Source organism: Tachypleus tridentatus, chromosome 7, assembly GCF_004210375.1.
Source record: "Tachypleus tridentatus isolate NWPU-2018 chromosome 7, ASM421037v1, whole genome shotgun sequence".
NCBI classification, from domain to species: domain Eukaryota; kingdom Metazoa; phylum Arthropoda; class Merostomata; order Xiphosura; family Limulidae; genus Tachypleus; species Tachypleus tridentatus.
In genome coordinates this window covers 156,784,361-156,805,098 of record NC_134831.1, presented here as the reverse complement: position 1 = coordinate 156,805,098, position 20,738 = coordinate 156,784,361, and the positions used below count along the sequence as shown (strand labels likewise).

The window sequence follows — 20,738 nt, the reverse complement described above, 5'->3', positions numbered from 1 at the left end:
ACTCTGTATAAGTAGAAACTGCGTTACAAACACGCTTTCTTGATGACGAGAAACCCTCTTGAAATAAAAATGTATCTCAGTACGGCTGGAATGAGTATTAACACTTTTATTGATAAGGAGAAAACAATGTTTCGACCTTCCTACGTTATCTTCAAGTTAAGAAAATGACCTAGGAAGATCGAAACGTTGTTCTATTCTTATCAATAAAACACACTTTGTATAAGGTAACAGCAATAAAGGAAAAACAAAGATACAATGTACTCTCAATTTGAACAGGAAAACAAAAAAAATTTCGCTGTGCAAACTATGGTTGTATATAGAAGAGTTAGAATGCTGAGTACTCTTATATCACGTCTGTCTGTCATTCTTTTCAAGTTTTCGACTAGTAATCTGAAGGTCGCAGGTTCGAATCCCCATCGAACCAAACATGCTTGCCCTTTCAGCCGTGGTAGAGTTATAATGTAACGATCAATCCCACTATTCGTTGGTAAAAGAGTAGCCCAAGAGATGGCGGTGGGTGGTGATGACTAGCTGCCTTTCCTGTAGTCTTATACTGCTAAAATAGGCATGGCTATCGCAGATAGTCCTCGTGTAGCTTTGCGCGAAATTCAAAAACAAAAACAAACAAATTTTTCAAATTATCTCTCTTTCACACTACTAAGATAATATTGAACCTGATTGTAACTTTGAACAATCGAGGTGTTGTTACAGTTAGTGACCTAAAATTCTACTAACAGATGGCAAACTCTTTGTTCTGGACGAAAAGAAAATTTAAAAACGTTAGTTTGATAAGCTAACGTGTATGTCACATGAGGCTGTCTGCTGAACCTACCGAGGAGAATCAAACCCCTGATTTTAGCTTTGTAAATCCATAGACTTACCGCTGTACTAGCGGAGGACGACTAGCTAATGTTAGGTGTAGTGTAAATAATATTTAACAAAATAATAAGTTTCTGGGATGGAAAACCTAAGAAAATTACAGTGTCTTTATTAATACGTGAAATTCAAAACAAATCAAACTTTATTAATAAAAAACAGACTTGCTGGAGTTGTCAGATTCATCCTTCTAATATGTATAAGATCTAAAAATTGGATATTTGACATTTTGACCTTTTTTTAAAAAAAAAAGAAACAACTCAAGCATTATAATGCTGCAATTACAGATTTTACAAATGTCGGCTTAAAGCTGTTTCAAAAACAATTTTTTGCACTACCGAAATACAGAGCTGTTTTCACTGTTTTAGAATAAACAACTGTTTTTTTTACAATGATGTAACTGCTAAAGTGTTACACTGCTTATATAAACGGCATTTAAGAAGGTAATTTATCTGTAATCATTCATCCTGACTGTTAAGTTTAAAATTGAACAAAAAGGTCTCTTGAGCAGCGGCATGCAGGAGACAAAAGATATATCTGAATATCCTCCAAAGACAAATTCAGAAGAATGCAGAAATAAAAAAAAACCTCATGCAGGCTTAATCACACATTTTAGGCCTATTGGTTTCTAATTATTCGCCAGCTTCAGCATTTAATTCGTAACAAAAAGAATATTTTTGGTAGTTTGGACTTACCTCTTGTTTTCTTATGTTGGAATTATACTTTTACTTTATGAGGTTGAAAGTTATAGTACTTTCACGAGCTTCTAGTGTCCCAAGCCTTAAAATTACAAAAGTTAACTTCATGTTATTTGTAAGCTACTATTACATCGTATAGTATAATGTTGTTACATTATCATAAATAGTATCAGACATTATTTGCAGAAACAGAAGAAAATAAAAAACATATTACTGAAGTAAGTATTTTCATGGTCTAACAAATTGTTTTGTTTTTCGAAAGTATCTATTACTCTTCCAATTCTAGACAGTTATTGGACATATAAGTGTGGAAATACTAATACATTCAAGTTAAGTCCGAAATAAAACAAGATATGATGCTGCATAGATGAAAGAAACATAGTCAAACTACAATCAAAAATAAATTATTGTTACATCATAAAAATAACATGTTTAACGATAATAAGCATTACAAAAGAGAGAAAACAGCATAACCAACATGTGTTCAGATAACCATTAGATTTATGTGTAGATTATAAAAAAGCTACATCTTTATGTTAACTATAGAATATTTTGCTATTATCTTTATTTGTTGGACACACCCGTCATTATTTTCAATACTTGGTAAATATAAACAATCACTCATTCCACACGAACTGGTATGTGTCCCACACATAAATTATTGTTTCTAGTACCACGTAATTCTGAAGATTATCAAGCCGTATTATTATTAAGAACTTGATGGGTTTTAATTTAATCGAATATCTAATTAAGGAAACGAAGTAAAAAAGGGATTAGATATCAAACAAGATCAACAAGAAAATAGTAGCTCATTTTGTTTATGAAAGATAAGTGAAGAAACAAAATGATGGCAACAGGTATGTCTGTATCAGAGAAAATGTAACAGGAACGTGATGGCAGCAGAAGTGTCTATATAAGAGAAATGTAACAAGAATTTGGTGGCACCAGACGATTCTGTGAGATAAATGTAAGAAGCACATGAAAGCACTTGGTGTGTGCGCGCCAGAGATCTGTAACAAAATCGTGGTTGCAAAAGGTGTGTCTGCGTAAGATAAATGCAACCGAAAGCTGGTTTCACCATGCATGTTTTTGGGCAATGATGTAATAAGCTCGTGGTGGTAACAGGTGTGTCTGTGTAAGATAAATATAAGAATAACGTGGAGGCAGCAGGAGTTTCTGTGTAAGAGAAAGGTAACAAAAACATGATTAACATCAAGTGTGTCTGGAGAAATGTAACAAAAATAGGGTGATACCTCGTTTGTCTTTTTATAAAATGTAACAAGAACGTGAAAACAGCAGATTTGTCTTTGGACGATAACGTAACAAAAACGTGGCAGCACCACATGTGTCTGGATAAGTTAAATGTAACGAAAAAGTGGCGAGACTGTATCTGTGTAAGATAAATGTAAGAAGAAGACGGTGATAGCAAGACTATTTTTACTTATTCAAGTAAATTCTTCAGAGCACTTTATTTTTACTAAACAACTTCTTGACTTTGAATACTTTAAAGAATTCCTGTTAGTTAAGTAGCTTTTAACTCTTACTCACGGAAATGTCAAAACCGGTATCATTTGATTTGTATTTAGGTCTTAAGCCTACCAATTTGGAGAAACACAACTATATAATCTTTGACGTAAAGTAGGACACTCCCTAGGGGCACAGAACCTTGCTCTACAATACCTCAACTCAAAAGATTCGTGCATATTTTAAACCATTGTTTAATGCACCTGTAAGTTTTTAAAACACTCTGAAACTTCATCCATTAGTTTTGAATAAGTAGACATGGCCATAAAGTCTTGAACTGCGTGTGAGTGTATTTTCTTATAACAAAGCCACTATCTGCTGAATCCACCGAGTGGAATCGAACGATTTATTCTAGCGTTGTAAATCCATAGTCTTACCGTTGTACCAGCGGGGGACGTCTTGAACTGGAACTCAAGAAGCGATATCATGAAATTCACTAGAAAAACAAAATTGATAACCTCCATCTTTCTGTTCCTAGACATATCACGTTTTGATAAAATTAACTTATTTTATAAAACATTATTTAGTGAGGTCGCATACAAATTCTTACCCATGTTTTATATATATATTTTTCTTCTTTACGAAGAGTAATTATTAAATGTATTGTTTCTCACTAAACTAGATCTAAGTATGAGTTACTAACACCAAATCCACTGTTTCGTAGCTCTAAAACTGTTTATGGTAGTCTTACCCAAACTAACAATTTTGATCAGTGACCACAAATGAAGGTCAAAGTTGAAAACTATAAGAAACTTTCTTCTTATGTCTGTTGTTTCCTTTCATATTTTTAAGAAGCAAAACAATACACTAGAATATGAGATAAAACAGCAGTGTGTTTTTCATCAGATTTAATATTACTACAGAGGTTACTAATTTGTAGAAAAATAATATTTATATACGACTATGTAAACAATTTTTATTCCGCCTTTCAACGTTGTCTCAAAAGAGAATAATAATAAACATTGATAGATCTTTTGTTTTCCGGTTCTAAACTATATATATATATATATATATATATACACACACACACACACTGTGTGTTTTTCGTATAGTAAAGCCACAAAGCGTTATCTGCTCAGCCCACCGAGGGTAATCGAACCCCTGATTTTAGCGTTGTAAATCCGAAGACATACCGCTGTACTAGCGGGGGACCGTATATACGTACTACGTCGATTGACTATGAAACATCTTACCCACATTTTTCAGCCTTTATATCTACTTGTATATTATAAAATTATCTCAATATCTGAAGGCAATGCCTGGTTTTGGTTTCAAATATACCAATTATAAAATACACTTCAATTAGTTTACTCGAACTATTGATCCAAAAATTCACTGTTTTATTTCCGTAGCTGAAATAGTTACGCTGTGCACTTTGGGGGTATAAGTACATTATAAGAATGACAATCAACTCCAGTTATTCGATTAGAATAACTGAAGATTTGCCCACAGATATTGTTGACTTGCTCTCTTGACTTTGGTTTATCAGTTCAAAATTGGGGAAGACTATCGCAGATATCATTTGTAATATTGGCCTATCTTGAATGCAACATTTTAATGATTTTTTTATCCATATTGACATCAAATACTGCAGATAAACAAAGCAATCAAAATTCCGCTGTTTTCTCTTTTAATTATCCTGTTACCAATTAGGAATGTTTCACTTTAATTCAGTATCCGTAGAACTTTGTTTTGTTCTATGAATACATCCTAGGCTCAATGAAGATTATTACTTTTTATGAAGAAAAGAAATGTTAAAGCATACCTTTGTTTTCGACAATGAAATTTTGGTTTATCCAGTCGTGGGATACTGAATAATTTTAAATCAATTTCTATTGTTCATATTCACGTTACACACTTCAGTTATCTAAGATAAACTGAAAGAAGAAATGTAGAAATGGTTTTGCAACCATCTCTAAACACAAACTAGGTATAACCTAGGCGTTAGTGTGCTGGACTACAAACAAAAGAGTCCAAGGCTCAAGACGTACTTCTTCTGAATATCATTCGCACTTTTAGCTTCGAACGCGTTATTGAACTGACATTCATTTTAGACATTTGGTTGAAAACGCAGATAAAACCCATGTGGCAACAGGTATCTAACAAACGAATCTTCCTCTTGCCATAATTCACAACAAGAGACGACTATACTTGAATCTTGGAGTATCTCCGATCCTGTCATTTAATCGAATTACGCACGAAATGCAGTTCAAATTGAAAATTCCAATTTGGTAGAACCAAGCATGGTCCATTGGTTATGTGTCTGACTGCTGTTCGCATTCTATTACCGAAAAAATCATGCTTCGCAGATTGGGGCTGTGGGTGTTTTATAAGATGACAGCTAAATCCCAAGAATTGGCAACGGGTGCTGTTGACTAACTGTCTTACCTTTAATCAATTAGTTTATGGCTAAGCAAGACTAGCACAGATATTTGTTTTGGAACTTTATACAAATATTTAAATATTCTATTCGTTATATGTAAATAATTTTTATTCCAAATTTAAATATGTGTCCAGATTTAACACGTTCATAGGTGAAAATTGTACAATGTAAGAAAAGAGTATTTATTTAATAACTGTATGGACCTTCTTTCATGTTGATCAGCAGTAAAATATAATATATAGTTGGAATTCTGTTTCTACAAATATTATAACACCCGACTATTATTATTTGATTACAAGCCAAGAAAAGTAAGCCTGACATGGCGAGGTAGCTAGGGCGCTCGACTTGTAATTTGAGAGTCACGAGTTCGAATCCCTGTCGCACCCAACATGCTCATCTTTTGAACTGTGGGAATGGTATAATGTGACGGTTAAATCCCACTATTCTTCAGTAAAAGAGTAGTCCAAGAGTTGGCGGTGGGTAGTGATGACTATGCACCTTCCCTCTAGTCCTAAACTGCTAAATTAGGGACAGCCAGCACAAATAGCCCTCGTGTAGCTTTGCACAAGATTCAAACCCAATCAATACTAGTACTAATATACTCTCTTTTTCCAGAAGAAAATATATAATACATCTTACTCTGAACACGAGATCTAACTTTCATTATGAACCTGAAGTACTTTATTAAGTATATAATAGCAATCTAGCATTGTTTTGATTCACGATGTTATCTGACGGCAATATTAACCCTAGGATACACTAATTAAAGATATTAACCGAAATTACGAAATTTCTGTGATAAAACAAGGTATTTAAACTATAATTTTCAAGCTGTTAGAAGAAAAGAAAATCTGTGAAACCACTCAAATATATTAATGTATTCTTAAGTACTTAATAAGCATTTCGCTGCTTGATTTAAACAAGTTTTTTGAAAGTTCTTTCTTGCTCTTTAATGAGAACTGAAGTGACCCATTTGTCCTGAAAATGTACCACACGTAATGTTATTTACATTTTATTTATTGCATTTTTATTTTTCTTACGTGAACTTTTATAGGTGACACGTACGTCCTCTATAAATATAAGTTACTGCCTTTCACCCATAACTAACAATCCCAGTTTTAATTGAAAAATTATGCCCTTTAGCAAACAACGTAATAATTTCATCTTGTTCACTTGACAATAGAGAATGGGGGTAGGGAGGTTGCTGAGAAAATGACCTAACGACACTAGATTGGGATATTGAGCTGCAATAAGCTAAAAAGTAAAATTTCTTTCCTTCGGGGTATCTGAATCGTTTTAGCCCCTACTCTCTGTCTCAGGTTGTTGAATAATTTTTACACAAATATTCAGCTCGCGCTGGAAGTGCACTCTTATAAAGCATTTGCTATAATTTTGTCACATTCCAAAGCAAAACGTACAAATATCTGCAAAGAAAGGGAACTACAACTCTGAAATACAGAGCTCGAATACCCTCAGCGGACAGAGAACAGACAGGTTATTGGGTAGATTTGCGCTAAACTAACAACAAAAGTCAAGGCGAGTTATATATTTAGAGTCTATATAACTAGAATTCTATTAATTTAACTGAATTATCTGAAGCTTGATTGAACTTTTGCTTTACCATAATACCAATACTTGTTACAATTCAAACCTAAGACTTCATATTTGAAAGATCACATATTTATTGTAACATTAAAACAACAATTCGTACTGTGATTTCTTGACATTTTGTTTCATAAATCATGTAAATAACTCAGATGACCACATACGTGTGTATATAATGTATTTCATGTTTAAGGTGACACCTAATATCGATTTTTACCCACGGATTTTGTTCTAATATTAAAGTTTACTCATTAGAAAATATTTAAATGTTTATTGAGCTTGTCATGAAGTTTTAAAATACAGTAATTTGGTCAACTACGATAATAGTTGTATATAAATCAATGATTCTAGTTCACTAAGCTCCAGATCCGGATTTAATAGTTTTGAAGAGATTTCTTTACTATTTACTAAGTTAAATATAAATTATGACTGAAAAGATAAGTTATGTTTGAAAGGTTTCTTAAAACACTAACTGAAAGTAGAGTTCAGATATAAGTATTTAAAATTACCTGTTTAATGTATTTTACTATGTTTCATGTTTGTCATACACACAGGGTAAGAATAAATCTGCATTCGAAGTACTAGCAACATAGCACATCTATAAAAAGAACTAAGAATTTTCAAATACATCCTTGTTGCCTTAAACCATCTAGTAAGATATACTTGAAATGTTCTTTATACGTAAAATGTACATAACGTAGAAATCTTCGCCCACAAGAGCCACATTTTATAGAGATGGTCAGAAATATGCATTGTTCCCAGAAACAGGTTTGTCTTAAAACTTAAACCATATTTATCTCGCAACTGTAACTTGATCTAAATGTAAAGAGAAAATATTCCAGCTGGTTAACACTGAGTAGTAAAAGTAAAGCAATTTTAATACAGTGTTGACTAAAAAAAGAGATATAAAATAAAGTGCAGCTTTTGAGGAAACATTTTATAAAGAACCATACCGTAAGAATAATCTAACAAAAATGAATGTGGGGTATCAAATGTTGCCAGCTGTGTTGTTCTTGTTGCTTTTGTATCACAAAGTTTGCTGCTTAAATTGAGAAACAAAGTGAAATGGAACAATGAGTCCTAATTTTGCAACTGTTTTTTTTTCAGTTTCTCTAAAAAATATTTTATATTGTTTGCCCCTTTCCAAAACGCTCGGGATATAAAGTTTTTATAATTTCGTCGTAATATTGGTATATATTCAAAATATACTGTAGTTGCTAACAGAACAAGTTTCTGAAAATTGAAAAAAAAAAAAAAGCAAAAACTGTGAACTAACGAGTTCAGTGAAGTCTCTTGTTTGATGAAGATTCTAAGGCATAGTGTACTCGGAGTTACCAAAAACATAATTCACACTTTTAGGCCTTCCGAAAGTTTAAAGGATTGCAGTTGAGCAAGTGTACCTAAAGATTCGGTAAGTGGTTTGACTAGCTGTCTTCCGTCTAGTCTTTCAGGTAGATTCGGTGAGTGATGTTGACTAGGTGTCTTCCATCTACTCTGTCAATTAGATTTGGTAAATGGTGTTGACTAGCTGTCTTCTATCTAGTCTGTCAGATTTGGTAAGCGATATTGACTAGCTGTCTTCAGTCTATTCTTTCAGATTTGGTAAGTGGTGTTGACTAGCTGTCTTCCGTCTAGTCTGTCAGTTCATAACTAAGAACGGTTATCCACATCTAGTCCTTGTGTGGTTTTACGTAAATTTCTGAAACTAACAAAAATAAGGATAATAATCCAAGGCATATTGTGTTCTTAATGTTTTTCACCTCTCTACATTTGTTTTACACGTGTTTCTATATAAACTTAGATATATCAATACGAAGAATAGATGTATTAACTTCTGCAGGCTTGGTATATCTGAATATTTGAACTCCATCTTTTATATGCAAATATGTATATTCGATCTATAAATCAGTAGGTGAGAACCATGTCACGTAATTCTAGTTACACCAGTGTTTTACTAAATAAATGTCTTTACAAGATATATTTGTATTAATCTAAAAATAGTGCTTAGGCCTTTCCTGTAGAACAGATTACATTAATTATATCAGTATAAATTCCTTTTAATTGAAACTGATATTATCATATGAACGTTATGAAAGATGTTGGGTTTGTTTGTTTGTTTTTGAATTTCGCGCAAAGCTACTCGAGGGCTATCTGCGCTAGCCGTCCCTAATTTAGCTGTGTAAGACTAGAGGGAAGGCAGCTAGTCATCACCACCCACCGCCAACTCTTGAGCTACTCTTTTACCAACGAATAGTGGGATTGACCGTCACATTATATCGCCCCCACGGCTGGGAGGGTAAGCATGTTTGGTGCGACCGGGATTCAAACCCGCGACAAAATTGCAGACAACAGTTAAATTACAAATTAAAAAACACCACAGATGTATGTATTTGAGTATATATCCTTTGAAGTACATTTTAAAACTGATTTTTTATGACCAATAAACATATTTACCCATATGTGGCAAGGTAAAAACAATAGGGTATTTCGGAACGTCTAATGTAGATGTTTAACTAAAACTTCACTTATTTAGTAATTACAAAATATTCTATCAATTGTGGACGAATGGTTTTTAACTTCGCTTTCAATGTAACTTTTAACACATTGAAACCCAAAAGTGTTTTTATAATGTCATCTGTCTAATTTTTTCAAACAAATTTGTTCGTAAGAACTAAGTTATTGTTTATACATCTTAAAAATAACGTTATAGGGTGTTTTATATGAATAATATTACGGCTGTTCTTTGTATAACGCTGACAGAATAGCTAGTTTTATTGTCTTATTATCCATACTAGTTGGCGCGCCCGTTCGTCATACGGGGAAGATATAAGCCCCTCCCCAAATGTGACATAGTTGGGTCAGATCCGAACTCTTACCCACCTATCACTTCCAGAAAAACCCAAGGGTACATGCAAGGTTTGGTGACAAATAGTTTGTCAGTTCGCCAGTATATAAGTGGATACGACACAGGTGGAAGGCATCAGGATAGCATAGAGGGCTATATCCGAAAATGGACCATCCAAAAAGGAGGGAAAGGGTAGATGCTAGGTTTGGTGACAGTCGGTGCTTCGGTTCACCAGTTGTAAACGGACACACACACACACACAAAAACAGAAAACGTTTTTATTGTTTTTTTTCAAATATCAGATATTTGACATTGTTAATCATAGTTTATATAAGTTATGAATTATTACTTCCAGATTTTTATTTTGTATTGCAAAATTATTATCAAGGTATCTAAATAAAAATAACAATAGAAACAAAGGATTGAAAAGTATGAAAGGAAACTTGTTTCTCAAACGTCAGATAATGTTTATATTAACATAGTCGTTGACTGGTTTATAAAAATGTTTAAAATATAAACATGTTCACTAACCTTTACTGTTTTGTTTGTACTTCGTACATTTTGTTATTTATGTCTAAGAGCTTTCTGTGCGAAACTTACTAATATCTCGTTTCCTGTATTAAGAAAATTATTCTTATTTCCGCACTTAACTTATAATCTATGTCCTTTAATGTACTGGCTGAGTGAACTGACGAACCAGTAATTTATACCTCTTTACGTTTTGCCCAGTATAACAGCCAATATTTCGGACTGCTACCATGTCTTAATTAGAAAATTACACAGTGCCCCTGACCTTGAATACTTGTATATATTCGACAAATACTATTTCTAACTTATATCTATGTACACTGCATCTCTGACTTCTTCCAACTGTTGACTAAAATAGCAAGTCCCTATGCCTGACCTTTAAAACGTGTTGGCTAAAATAGCAAATAGCTAAAATAATCTTTACTACACGTTGGCTTGTTTGATAGATCGTTTTAGCGCAAAGCTACATAACAGGCTATTTACGACCTGTCCACTTTTTGAAATTGAACCTCGAACTCACCACACGTTGGTAAAATAGGTAGAACAAAACCTCTAACTAACATAAAATATACAGATAGTATCTCTGATCTATATAACTGTTACTTCAGGTGGACGTGCTCAGAAGGAGTGACCATAATTAATTTAGTAAGGGAAGAGATATCCTCTGTTGGAAAAGCAAGTAGCAAGTTTAATCGAAATTAATAAAGTTCACGGCTTTTCAAACTTAGTTTCAATGATATACAGGTTGGTTAGCTGGGTTGTTTGGTTTAACGAAAAGCTATACAATAGGCTATCTGTACTCTGTCTCCCACAAGGAATCGAGCTTTGTATTTTAGTGTTTTAAGACTGTAAACTTTCCACTGACTTTAAGGGGTACTGGGTAATGTTATTTCAGGGGTTTGATACAGTATCATCCGGTGAGATGATTTAGTTTTGATGTTCACATGTTTTTAAGTACAGTAATAAGAGCAACATAAAGCGTGCGCACAACAAAGTATCTTTCAAAATTAAACACTGAAGCAAAACAAATTAAATCTAATTTTATAGCCCTAGAAAGTAGAAGGAACACTACAAATGTTGTTTTTTAAACTATTTCTTAGAATTCTTATACTTAGAGAATTAATTATTTTAATACTAAAGTGTATATAATCGGTCTTTTAGGTTTACCTTTTATCTGTCATAAAACATTGTTTTTCGTTCAAAACAAAACTAGTTTCAAGTACCATCTAATCGGTACTTTACAAATCTGTCATCTACTTCATAGATTCGAAAGTATTGTTTTCAGTGTTTATTGAAGGATTGGCCACAGCCTGTAGAAAACCATGCAGATGTATATTTTTACAGTTAATTTAACAAACTGATTGAAGAGAAAAAGAAACATCCTAAGTCTAAAGTGATGTCTCATTTCTGGACTTATAGATTTTATAGCGTGTGATATCTAATATGTTGGCTTAAGAAATAGGAAGGTTGGTGAAGTTTGAAGTCATGACTCATTGTTACCTTATCGAGCTGTTTGCCCGAAGGCATTTGATTATTCGAGAAGGTTTAGAAAAGTCTCATTTCCCTGTTACCCCTGTACATACAGACATGGATAAGGCACGTACGTACACAGTAGAGAAGAGAATACGCAGCTCAGACTTCTTAGTTGTAGAGCAAGTTCTCATGTCCTCGTGTAACTGACTGCACAAACAAATACTCTTATACTGACACGTTAGAATATTGAGAACGTGGAATTTTTCTTCTTTTTATAACAAAAATCACTGGTCGTGAACAATGTATGCAAACTTTCTAGAAATTAATTAGGTCAGAACAGTCTTACTATCATACATGTGAGTGGAAAGCTCGATGTGGCTTTGCTATAAGAAAACACACGCCTTGTCCCAGTTGCACAGCAGTATGTCTACAGACTTACAACACTAGAAACCAGGTTTCGATACCTTTGGTGAGAAGAGCAAAATGTCCTTAACTTCACATAGACACACTTGTTTGTTTCTGATGCTATGTGTGCTTATATGGTGTTACCACATTGAGCTTTACACTCCTTTAAGATGTCAGTTGTAATTTGTTAGTTAAAAACTAGCGGAGATTTTACATATGAGAATTGACCCGGCATGACCAGTTATTTGTCAGTATTATTATATCATCTTATTTTCATGCTTTTATCTAAATCAACAGAAGGTATAAAACTGTTAGTTTGTAATTAAGCCCAAAGCTACACGATAAGCTACGTGTGTTGTGCCCACTACATGTACCAAGTCCGTTATAAGCCTTCAAACTTACCACAGAGCCATTGGGGTGCTGATAGAAAACTAAAAAAACATGATTTATTAAAAGTAACAGACAGAATTTTTAAAGCATAACCCAATTTCTAATTTATGAATAATAAATAAATTAACATGAAATCTATTTTATTTACTATTAAAAGTTATTTATTTTTTAGAAAACAATAAAGTGTGAGTTAAATTTGGTAAAACTTTATAAGTAAAGAATGATGAAAACGTGCATTGAAAATCCATAAATTATATGTTGATTTTCAAATATATAGTTATGTAAAGCAATAAGAATATTTTAAACATATACCATACTGTGTTTTTCCCATATTTCATTTGTACAAGAAAAATACATTGCATATTATAACTCTGAGTAGAGCTTGGCGTGGCCGAAAAGTTAGAGTGACCGGAATTTGAATATGAGGTTTTCATAACTCTTGTCCCATTTCCAAAAATCATGTTCTTTACTATAAGACCATGTTTGTACTGATAGAGTGATGATGAAATCTTACTAATCTGTCAGAATACTGTAGCCTTACAGTAAGAGCTGTTGACTAGCTGCTTTCCTTGCAGATTGTCACTTCAAAGTTAGGGTTGTCTATATGCACTTAACCTTTGTGCAACTTTGTTCAAAACGGCAAAAATACAAAGTGACTACTCAAGGCAGTGAAAAGAGTTACTGAAAAGAAAAAAAATTAAATGTAGTCAAACACAAAAGGCCTGGCATGGCCAAGCGCGTAAGGCGTGCGACTCGTAATCCGAGGGTCGCGCTAAACATGCTCGCCCTCCCAGCCGTGGGGGTGTATAATGTGACGGTCAATCCCACTATTCGTTGGTAAAAGAGTAGCCCAAGAGTTGGCGGTGGGTGGTGATGACTAGCTGCCTTCCCTCTAGTCTTACACTGCTAAATTAGGGACGGCTTACACAGATAGCCCTCGAGTAGCTTTGTGCGAAATTCCAAAACAATCAAACACAAAATATCTTTATCATAAATACTAAAGTATAACAAGTATTTCGCATGTTTTAAATGATATTTTTCTCCCTTTTACAGCGATTAGTTGTATGTATATTTTATCCTAAAAGAGGGTAGCAATTACTTTATTTTACATATTTGAAGAATACAGTTATAGGTTCAGTTGAATAAAACCACATGATTAGATCATTATTTTATAATTCTGCATCAGAAAGTTAGGTTTACATTTATAACTATTGCTTTTACAGTATAAATGATCTGTAAAATTAAGAAATAAAAATTATCACATATATACCCTTGTTTATTTAATTTCAAAAGCTTAATTTGAAAAACGAAACAAACACATTAAGATAATAAAGTTTTATTCTCATATTATTAACATTATGGGTTTAGGCTTGAGCCTACTGTGTTGAATTATTAGGTGCCTCATACTTTATTTACGTGAAAAAAATGTTGAAGTTTGCTTCTCTTTTAATTTTTTAAATCCTACATCTCAGCCGTTTATAGTCATTTTATTTTCGACATAATTATATTTTCCTTTTTGAGTCTAAGGACATCTTGCCTATCATTAAACCTCGTGTGATTGTCAGTATAAACAGTTAGTGTAATAGTGGCTAATTCTAATTTAAACTAAAGTCTTCTAGTCTAAACTGTTTGGTTAACCACCATTTTAAAAAAATAACCTACACCTTTACTTTATTAAAAATGCAAACTTGTTCAGTTTAATCTCTCTCTCTTTCTCTCTCTCTGTGTATGTATATATATACATACGCGTGTGGGGAGGGAGGTAAAATGGTTTTTCTTGACATTTAAAATGATATTTTATACAAAAATATGACAAATCAGTACATCATTTTGAGCGAAGTTATTATTTTTTGTTTTTGTTTCATAGGTATGAAGTGTATTTAACGTTACTGGGAGTATTTTCTTGGAATTCGGTACTGTCCCAGCGGAACAGCGTATTTAATGGCATTTCAAAACTTGAGAGCAATGACGGCAGTAAGTCGAGTGAGTGCGCTGTCATCTTCAAGCGAACTAGCGTCAATCTTTTTGATAGGACACCAGTGCACTCTTACGATGGATTTTTAAATTTCCTGAAACCTGGGTAAGAGTTTTACTTTCAAAATATTTATTAAAATATTATTGTAATCTGACTGTTAATACTGAATTAAGTAGATCTTAATGAAAACTTTGTAACAATTACGCTATAATAACAGTATCATTGTGACATAAAACTATTCACGTATGAAATTATATATATATATATTATAAGCTATTTTGCTTACCTGTACATTTTTTCTTCCAGACCGTTTCGTTCAACAGATCCTGTGGAAGATATTTGTATTCGCTATATTGATGTTAACCGTGCTCTTGCTGAAGCTAAGCGTCAGAGAGGTAATACCTATGTATATTTCTCAAATGCCGGACTCAGACTGATTCTTAATCTGAAAACTTGGTTTGATATGAAATGTTATTGTCACAAATTAAAGTTCATAATAGTAACAAAATATAATGTCAAAGAAGTTTGAGAAATTAAATTTAAAACTTAACGCTTTCGACATTTATGAATCAAGGGTGAAGAAATCGCCCCACCTTTCGAATGTGCTAAAAAAAACAGGTAACATATTGATGCATATTGTCACATTGACTTCTGGTATACTCAAGATTAGAAGCTAACGCTACATTTCGATACACTCTAAGCAAAGAACTGAGGTTTCTGTATACAGGGCTTTTACTATAAATTCTTTTGTAATTAAGCACAAAGCGACACAATGGGCATTCTGTGCTCTTTTCACCACAGGTACGGAAACTCGGATTTTAGCATTCTAAGTCCATAGACATACTGGTGTGCCACTGTGGAGTTTTACTGCGAACATTAAAATTGGCATTAATTTATTTAACATTATATATGAGTCAGTGTTTTTTTTCTAAATTCTCGAGGGAAACTTTTTCAATTTTTTTGTAATGGTCTTACTCGGGGGTGATGAAACTATATTTTTCATTATTAATTTAAAACAGTGATTCTTAACCTTGTTGGAGGTACTGAATCTCAGAAGTTTCGTACTTACATACATTTCCTTCGTAATTGGGAAAAAAAATTTTTTTTCAAATTCAAAACACAAGTACATATTTTATTAGTGAACAAAATGAACTATGCATCAGTTGCACAGAATATCACTGTGTTCAAAGAACAAAACCAACAAAACATGAGTTTCACACAAAACATAACTCAATGAATATTTACTGCAAATCAATGTGATTTTTGCTGTTGATTTTCAGAGACAAGTTCAGAAATGCACGGCTTCACCTTGGCAAGTGCTACTCTCCTATCATTTTCGCAACAAAGTCTGTTCCTTTTCTTCGTTTTTATGTCTACCATCCTCGAAAAGGATTGCTCGCAAAGATACGTTGTAATAAATGGTATGAGTATCTCAAGGGCTTTCTTAGTAATAAGAGGGTATGCTACGATTTGGTGACACCAGAACGTTGAGAGCGTTGTTGTTCTGAAAAGTTGCTGTTGAACCTGGCTCTGCTGAAGTTCAATAATTTCATCGAGGTATTCATCATTGACATCTGCTATCCCAACACTAAATGTGAACAGCTGTTTCACCCATGCTGGATATGACTCTCTGGTGGTGAAGTATCCGTGGAGAGACTTTGTAAGCTCATCTAAGTGCGTGGCAATTGTTTGCTTCAGTTCTCCGGGAACAGAAATGTCTCCGATTTCAGACACATCTTCGATCTTACTTACACAGTCGTCCAGCAGGGGAAAGTTTGCAAAGTTATCATTCTCTGTTCGTCGTTTCCATAACGGTAGCTTTTTTTAAAAAGCCTTCAGGTTTTCTTCCGCTTCGATGATGTTGACTACACCGTCCTGCATCTGTTGATTAAGATGATTGAGAGCATTGAAGATATCGGCCATGTACGCCAAAATGAGAATGAACTCAGATTTTTCGAAGCAATCTGCATGACAATGTTGATACTCTCGCAGAAACAGGGCTAATTCCACACGCATGGCGAAAACACGATTCAGCACCTTTCCCCGGGATAACCACCGAACGTTACAATGGTACAGAAGTACCTCGAATTCATAGCCCATTTCATTACACAGCTCTTTCAAGATGCGGTGCTTCAGGGCAATATTTCGTACAAAGTTCACACATTCCACTACAATTTTTAATACTTCTGCCAATTTTGAAGTCAAGGTTTTTGTTGCCAACGTATGCCTGTGCAGAACACAGTGCGTTACAATGATGTGTGGTACATCGGCTTTCACCAGCGCATCAAAACCAGAGTTTCGTTCCAGCATGACTGGAGCTCCGTCAGAACAAACTGCAGAAACCATATCCCACGAAAGATCGTTGTCTCTGAAGACGTCATTCACAAGTTTCTTCACGTCGGCTGCCTTAATTGTTGTTGGAAGAGGCTTACAAAATATAAAAAATCTTCTTTTATCTCGTCGTTCTTCACATAGCGCACGAATACAACAAGTTGGCTTAGACTGGAAACGTCGGTGGTCTCGTCGAGTTGAAGGCTGAATTTTGCTGGGTTTGGAATCAGATCTGCAACTACTTGAGCCAAAATGTCATCGTTCATGTCATTTATTCTGCTGCTGATGGTGTCATTTGAAAGAGGAATTTGGGATAACTTATTTTCAGCAGCTTTTCCCAACATGATATTCGCAGCTGGTTTTACGAGTGCTTTACCAATGGTGTGTGGTTTGCCCTGCTTTGCGATCAAGTACGCAACTTCGTACGATGCTGTGAGGATCGGTTTGTCGATGGATACAAAGCCGAAAACAGGCAAAGTAGCCTTTCCATCGAACCTGGCTCTCTTTACCTTGAATTCAGCAAGCGTTGTGTTCTAGTATTTCCCATCTCCATGCAGCTTTAGGGAGTGTTGTCTTAGTTTTGCCGGTGCTAGACTAGAATTGCTCAACTTGGCATTGCAAATCATGCATTGAGGACGCTGACTCCCATCATGTTCCGTTATACACGTGAATCCATATTGTACGTATTAGTCCGACCACTTTCTGTTTTTGCTCGACATAGTTAGTATGAAGGGATTGAAAGATTAGGAAAAAAATCACAAATGACGCACGATTACTAGAATCACAAGTCGACTGCTAAGCGCACTAAGTTCCCTGCAGCACAGATATTAAGGCCAAGTGATGTGACGTGATCAGCCGCAGCCAATGATGGCCAAATGGAGCATGACGTCACGAATCATAGGAGTGGGGTGAACAGAACGGACACACACACACACCGTGTGTGTGTGTCTTGATCTCCGCCGAACCCCTGAGACTGACTCACCGAACCCCTGTGGTTCCATTGAACCCAGGTTAAGAACCACTGGTTTAAAACTATAATTGTTTAAATGAAAATTGTCTACCTAGGACAAACTATAAGTAATCAAAATCAATACAAAACTTAGAAACAAGTTGAAAGCCAGAAACTAACTTTATCGATACAGCTACATCTTTTCAATTTTGTCATTTAGATCATACCCATAAGCTATAAAGCACCTGTACTGTGTAGGTTAGCTTCACGTAAATCTTTATTTCTCCAGTTCGTTTCAGATCATCTAACCTTCACGTACATTTATGCTTCCTCAGATCCTTTTTAAGTAAACCACTTTCATGTAGGATGATATTTCCGCTCCTCCTTAATTAAATTTCTCCACTTTCTTTCTAGGCCAGCTTAGGTTCACTTTCTATCTAGATTAGTTTCATGTAGGTTTACATTTATCCGCCTACTGTAGGTTAATTTTATGTAAGTTTATATATTTTCCATCTCCTTTAAATACTAGCTTCATACCCTTCTGTACCTATCACCATCGTTTCTAGGAGAATCTAAAGTAGATTTACATGCATGATAGAAAAACGTATTCATTATAGTGAAAATAATTAAATGGTATTTAATGGTCCATGATCCTTCCACAGGCTACACACAACCGTCGACAATCAACTCTTTGGAACCACTTCCTCCACACATCGATAAAACAGCAGAACTGGTGTTAACTACCACCCAGATATTGGCTAGACAGTAAGTAGTATAATTTAGGTATTTGTATGTTCTAAACAGGTTATTAGCCAGGCAGTAGTATAATATAGATCTTTATATTTTCTATCCTAGATATTATCTAGGCAGGGAGTAAGTCATTTAATTATTTGTACGTTCTAACTAAGATACTAACTAGGTAGTGAGAAGCTTAATTTAAATCTTTTACATTCGTGCCTGTATTTAAGCTAATAAGCAAGTATTATTTACACCCGGTTTTTGTTTACATCTGTTTATATGAGGTGCATGCACAGTTAAATAGCAAGACGGGCTTACATTTGCAGGGCAGTCAAGAATTGAATATTAACATAAACGATTGGTAACAAGTTTAATTTATGCGTATTTTTATTTTGACATTCTAACTGACGTTCTTATATTTGATAAATTGGTCATTTGTTTTGATAAAGTCTAAGCTGAAATACAAGCGCTTTTAATAGCCTTTAAAAATATAGTTTGTTTGTAGTTAAGGGCAAAGCAGCAACACATTGCATTACCTGTGCTCTTGCCATCACGGGTATCGAAACCCGATGTCTAACGTTATGTATAAATAACGCTGTGCCACGGGGGGCTAAATAGAGAGAAAGAGGGGATAATGTTTTGATTTTACGGCTATAGATGTTTTAAAAATAAATGAAGTCAGATACAATTTAATGAAAATGATTTTTTCAATGTTATATCAAGGTGGGGTGGAAATAAAATTAGATTTATTTATACAAAATGTTTCGCGAGGATTGTACACAAAACATGAGTGATTGAGTCATTAGTACAAATACAGAGATAAATGGGCAAATTTTATTTGTGTATTTCTACTGACGATTCAATCACTCATATTTTGTATCCAGTATCCAGTTTATTCCAGGAACCCTGAAATTATGATGTACTGATAAACTAATCAGTATTAAAGTGCGTGAAGTGCATGAAAATGCTTGTCCGTTAAAACAAATTATTTAAAAGAATAGGGTGCAGTGCTTTCATAAGGGGTTATTAGCTATTACACTGTCAACGCAAATACGTTCAGAAATGTAATTATTGAATGTAAACAATATTTTTTATCCAAAAACGTAGTGGCCACACGTTTACCATATAAAAATATAATTCATGCTTATATAGATAAACATTAAACATCCAAATCTCATTTTTGCAAAAAAGTATTTTTAAATACTGTTTTGTTATTTAAGATATAACATTACTTGGTCAGTTTTTCTACCTTTAGTTTCTTTGAAGTCAACATATCGTAAAAATAACTTTTTAATTTGTTCCATATTACTTAGTCAAATATTATTTTTATTGTAGTAGGTAATAAGAGAATAAAACAAGAAATGCTTTTCACAATTTTACAAAAATAACAAATTATTGTCATAAAACCTAGTAAAGAAACTGAGTCTGCTTAAATCGTTAGTTTCATAATTATTACTATTCAGATTTCAGCTTTCTCCTGACGAAATTGTCAATGGTCTACCAATGATCGACACTTCACGCACAGACATCTGGGAAGTATGCCCTGCCCATATGAAACCTATTCCCTGCACCGTTGAGAGGTATCGAACCTACACAGGAGTGTGTAATAATATGCATCACACCAGCTGGGGATCGACTCATTCACCTTTTGTCAGGCAACTTCCACCAGTTTACAAAGACGGCAAGTTATCAAAATTACTTTCTCAGTTGTCGTAATTTATTAACCATGTTAAACTTCTAATTTCTACCTTAACGTATCTATAGGAAATATTTGTTGAGAACACTTAAAGAAAAGATTCCATACGCAAGTTTCTACCGCGTCACTTTTCGAACATGCAATCATTTTAACAACACATCACTCTAATAATTGTACAAGAACATTTCAAGTCGCAGTCTAAAGAGTGATGAGGATGATAGATGTTATCATATTTAAAAGTTTATTCACATTTTTATATGTTGAAAACTAACCAAAGGGGACAAAGAGTGAAAAATATTATCGTGATAAACGTTGGGACATA

At 34.1% G+C, this 20,738-nt stretch overlaps 1 protein-coding gene across 1 annotated transcript in view; it reads left to right on the top strand.

The window, feature by feature from the left end:
* Positions 1–20,738, top strand: part of LOC143256985 (peroxidase-like) — a 38,969-nt gene that overhangs the window by 1,279 nt on the left and 16,952 nt on the right. Inside the window, exons 2-5 of the mRNA XM_076514990.1 lie at positions 14,595–14,807; positions 15,009–15,097; positions 18,645–18,747; positions 20,184–20,401. Coding sequence (XP_076371105.1) covers positions 14,595–14,807; positions 15,009–15,097; positions 18,645–18,747; positions 20,184–20,401 — 623 coding nt within the window. The remainder of the gene's footprint in view (positions 1–14,594; positions 14,808–15,008; positions 15,098–18,644; positions 18,748–20,183; positions 20,402–20,738) is intronic.